The sequence below is a fragment of the Tupaia chinensis genome, unplaced genomic scaffold (assembly GCF_000334495.1).
Source record: "Tupaia chinensis unplaced genomic scaffold, TupChi_1.0 Scaffold000283_1, whole genome shotgun sequence".
Lineage (NCBI taxonomy): Eukaryota > Metazoa > Chordata > Mammalia > Scandentia > Tupaiidae > Tupaia > Tupaia belangeri.
Genome location: NW_006159766.1, coordinates 512765 through 516972, shown reverse-complemented (window position 1 = coordinate 516972; position 4208 = coordinate 512765). Strand labels below are relative to the sequence as shown.

Sequence of the window (4208 nt, the reverse complement as noted above, 5' to 3'; positions counted from 1 at the left end):
ATGAGTTTAAGCCACCAGGTCTGGGACTTGAACTGCAGAAGAGTACGTGTGAGTCCAGCGACATAGCCATTACACCAACTGCTGAGTTAGAGTCAGCCCAGCAGGTGGTGTGGTGGTTAAGGTGACTAGATCCCACATGGCCGACTGTGCAGTTCGAATCCTGGACCCAGTGACAACGCTCCAGGGGTGTGTGTGCATAAACCCCAAGAGAAGAGTGGAGGGACGGGGCTGTGGCATGGTCATCCCTCCTGGGGGTAACTCTCTCTCTCTCTGTCGAGCAACCCTATAGTAAAAACAAACAAACAAACAAACAAAACAAAACAAAACAAAACAATGGCTGGAGGCCACATGGGTACGTGAGGCTGTACAATGGTTTTAGGGACCATGGTGCCTACCGGGTTAAGCTTGCCCTTAGCCCTCGGGCCATGGAAGGACCTCTGCAGTGCTTTGGGGGAGTCCCCTGAGCTGCTCCCTACTGGTGCTTGTGACACCCCTGCCTTGGTGACCGCTGGCTCCCCTGGTTTCCAGGGTGGCCTCACCTACTTCTGCTGGCCTGCCGCATCACCATGGTAACACTCCTGCCCGCTGACTTCACTCTAGGCCCACCCTGGCTGACCAGCTTCCTCCGGCAGGGTTTGGTTCCTCTTTACATGAACTGGGGGTGGGGTGGGGCTGGTCCCCCATGTTCTCAGTGCCCTCACAGACGCCCTGCCTGGCCCGCCTTCTCACCTCTGTTCCTGGCAATGCTCACTGTATGCAGAGCAGTTTTGAGATCAGAACCCCCAGAGCACTGCACCCCACACTCTCCTGCTCACCCCACTTTTGAGATACACTAGAAGACACTTGTCAGGTACAGACGGGAGGGTGGACCGCGAGGGTCACTGCAGTGTTGTTGGAAATGCACAGCAACACCCAGACCTCCGCCAGCCGCCAGCCGGGCGGGTTATGGTGCGTTCCGACAGGTGGGGCCGGGTGGGGCGGCTTGAAAAAAGAAAGCAGGAAACACATTCACACTTGCAACCGCGAGGGTCACTGCAGTGTTGTTGGAAATACACAGCAACACCCAGACCTCCGCCAGCCGGGCAGGTTATGGTGCGTTCGACAGGTGGGGCCGGGCGGGGCAGCTTGAAAAAAGAAAGCAGGAAACACACTCACACTTGCGCAGTTTCTCTGGAAGGCACCAGAGGCAGGGGTGATGAGCCATGGGGCAGAGGGAACCCGTACTGGGGTGTAAGGGGGAAGCCCATAATCTGGAAGGGCTTGCCCATACTTTACCGATTCCAAAGAACACACTCGGTGGCCCAGCAGGGACAGGAAGCCCCGAAGAGGGCAGGCCGAGCTTGGTCTGCCGTGAGCACGGCTCAGGTTACGTTAAGAACAAAGCATTGGGGGCCAGCAGATGGCATAGTGGTTTCGTCGCTGGACTTCTACATGGCTGACCATGGTTTGAGTCCCGGACTGGTGGCTTGAAACTCATGCCAGGCATGTGCGTGCGTACCCAAGATCCCAGAAGGAGAACAGAAGAAAAGGGATTGTGGCGTGGTCATCCTCCTCGGGGGTGACTTCTCACTGTCTCTGTCTCTTTCTCTCCAGTGAGCACACACACCCCCTAAGGCAAAAAATCTCCTCTCCAAAAAATAAAATAAATAAAAAGATAAAAATGAAGCGTTCACAAATCAATTAAAGATGGATGCAGCCCCCTCACTCAGACAGCGTCTGGTTCAGACACGCCTTGCCTGTAGGGTACAGTCCAGCTGAGCTTGTGGGTGCACACAATCAGTGGAGTGTGGGGGTTCAGTGCCCCTGTGGGAGGGGTGTGCATGCATCTGGGGTGGCCCAGCTGTGGGCCAGCTCCATGGGGTGATGGTCATGGGAAGCTCAGGGTACCCAGTTGGCCGTCTCAGGAGACAGGGCAAACTGGGAGGGAGGAGAGCTCAGTGCACGGCGTCTACGCTCCCGGGGGAAGCGGCGCAGTGGAACCTGCTTTCTGAGCTTCATCCTGAGTACATCGGCACTTCTAAAATACTGATAGAGACAAAGAAATACTTGGGAATCAAGACAGAACTGTGGAGATAGATGGGGCCCAGGGGGTCGCTCCCTGGCTGTACTGATCAGAGCATTAGCCATTACAGGTGTATGATCTGGGGGTGGGAAACACGTTCAGTCCACAACAATCCTTCCGTGGTTCTAACTCAGATCGGAGGAGTTCGTTGTCACGCAGTTGTGAAGCCAAGGGAGTGACTGAGTTGGCTCTTCAGAGTCCTCATTTGGTCAGTCTCAAGAGGCGTGGTCTAACCCATAGTAAGGGGGCGTGGCTCGGGGCTAGCAGGTGGCATGGTGCTGGCTTCCCACATGGCCGACCACGGTTCAAGTCCCGGACCTGGTGGCTTGCTCTCTCACTTGCCCTTTCTCTCTCCCTCTCTGTCTGTCTGGTCAAATTAAAGAAAAAAAATAATAATAACAATGAAATTAAATAAATAATACTTTAAAGTGAATAAAAAAGAACACTATTTTTAAAAGAGGGTGTGGCACAAAGCAGCTGACTTCCTTCACGTAGCCCCTGCCATCTGCGAATTTCTCTATAAATGACCTCGTTTGGCATGTTCCCTGTAGTCTAAACTTCCATGGTATTTTCCTCGGTGGGCCCCAAAGGGCAGGCGACATTATGCCTTGATAAGACATGGCCCTTCCGCTTACATAGGTGAGCCCCACTCAGCCAGGTCAGGGGAGGGTTTCTTTTCATTTCTTTCTTTCTTTCTTTCTTTCTTTTTTTTTTTTTTGTTTGAGAAGTTTTTGATATAGGGTACGTGCACTCGCCAGAAAGACAGAGAGAGACAGAGAGAGACAGAAAGCAGAGAGAGAGAGAGACAGAAAGCAAGAAATCACCTCCCAGGGGGGATGGCCATGCCACAATCCCTTCTTCTCTATTCTCCTCTCGGGATCTTGGGCACACACGCACACACGTGTGAGTTTAAGCCACTGTATCCGGGACTTGAACAGCAATCAACTACATGGGAGTCCAGCGACATAGCCATTACGCCAACTGCTGATTCCCAGGGGAGGGTCTCAAACTGTCACCAGGCCCACAGTGCTCTCCCACCCTGCAATGAATCACGGGGCGGCTTTTCATACACACTGCACTTCACACGCAAAGAAGTTGCTTCATAATGGGACATGCCCTACAGATGCAGTTTATTCAGTAAATGTGAATATTAGCGCAGTTTCCTTAGTCCGTCATGAAACCGCCCTCGAGAGTGTCTCTACCAGCGAGATATACGCCGTCTTTTTATTTCGCATCCAGGAGGGTTTCCGTCAGGTCGTCTCAGAGGCGGACTCAGTTCTCTGCGCAGTGAGACCTGTCACTGAGATCTGAACGGTCACTCCCGTTCAAAGACTCCCTTTCCATTAAGAAGTCATCTTTGATTAAAACCGAGAGCACAGATATACTCCTTTGTATCTGCAAGTCTTATATGGCGCGAACTTACCTTTCAGTAAATGCGAATTTAAAGCTAGGCAGAGATTTCACTAAATTATCATAATACCAGGCCCAGCCTCTGTGACACAGTCAGCATGCTGAACAGCTTTGCTGGGGGACACATAGCCACCACAGGTTCGGATCCCAAGCCTGGTGGAAACAGGCCTGTGTGTGGGCGCCCACGATTCTGAGGGGCTAGAGTGCTGGAGAGAGGGGAACATGGTCTGGCCAGACTTCGTGGGGGGGCGGGGTGCCTCTCTCTTTCCTTCATGCACATTCTTTATTATGAATTTAAAATAAATAAATGAAAACTTCTTAAAAAATCGCAATACCCCGTGGGAGCTACCCTGTAAGATCACGTAATTGGGCTTGGGACGTGGCCCTCGACACGACAAAGGTCCCCAGGCCCTTTGCTAAGCGCGGCAGTGTCTGGGCAAGGCCGACTGTGCGCGTCTGCAGAGTTGACCCCTGGGCTCCGCCTCCGCGGTCCAGGTGCTCCCAGCTACGCTCCGTTTATGTCAGGTCCCTGCTCAGTGTCTGGCTGACCTGGAAGGCCAGGGACAGGACGGGGTTTATTGCTTACCGAATCTCGCATCTGTCTAGGAACCACTGAAAACATAACATGCCCGCTTGGTCTCCATGGCGATCTCAGTTCCGTGCTTGCTCCCACAGGGGATTACGAGGACTCCGATCCGGCAGGAGAGTCACCCACAGTCATCAGTGGAGACGCTCT

At 53.0% G+C, this 4208-nt stretch overlaps 1 protein-coding gene across 2 annotated transcripts in view; it reads left to right on the top strand.

Moving 5' to 3' along the window:
* TMEM154 (transmembrane protein 154) overlaps positions 1-4208 on the top strand; it is a 58854-nt gene that overhangs the window by 23615 nt on the left and 31031 nt on the right. For both annotated transcript variants that reach the window (XM_006150315.3, XM_027772565.1), the window contains exon 2: positions 4148-4206. In XM_006150315.3, the coding sequence (XP_006150377.2) occupies positions 4148-4206 (59 nt within the window). The remainder of the gene's footprint in view (positions 1-4147; positions 4207-4208) is intronic.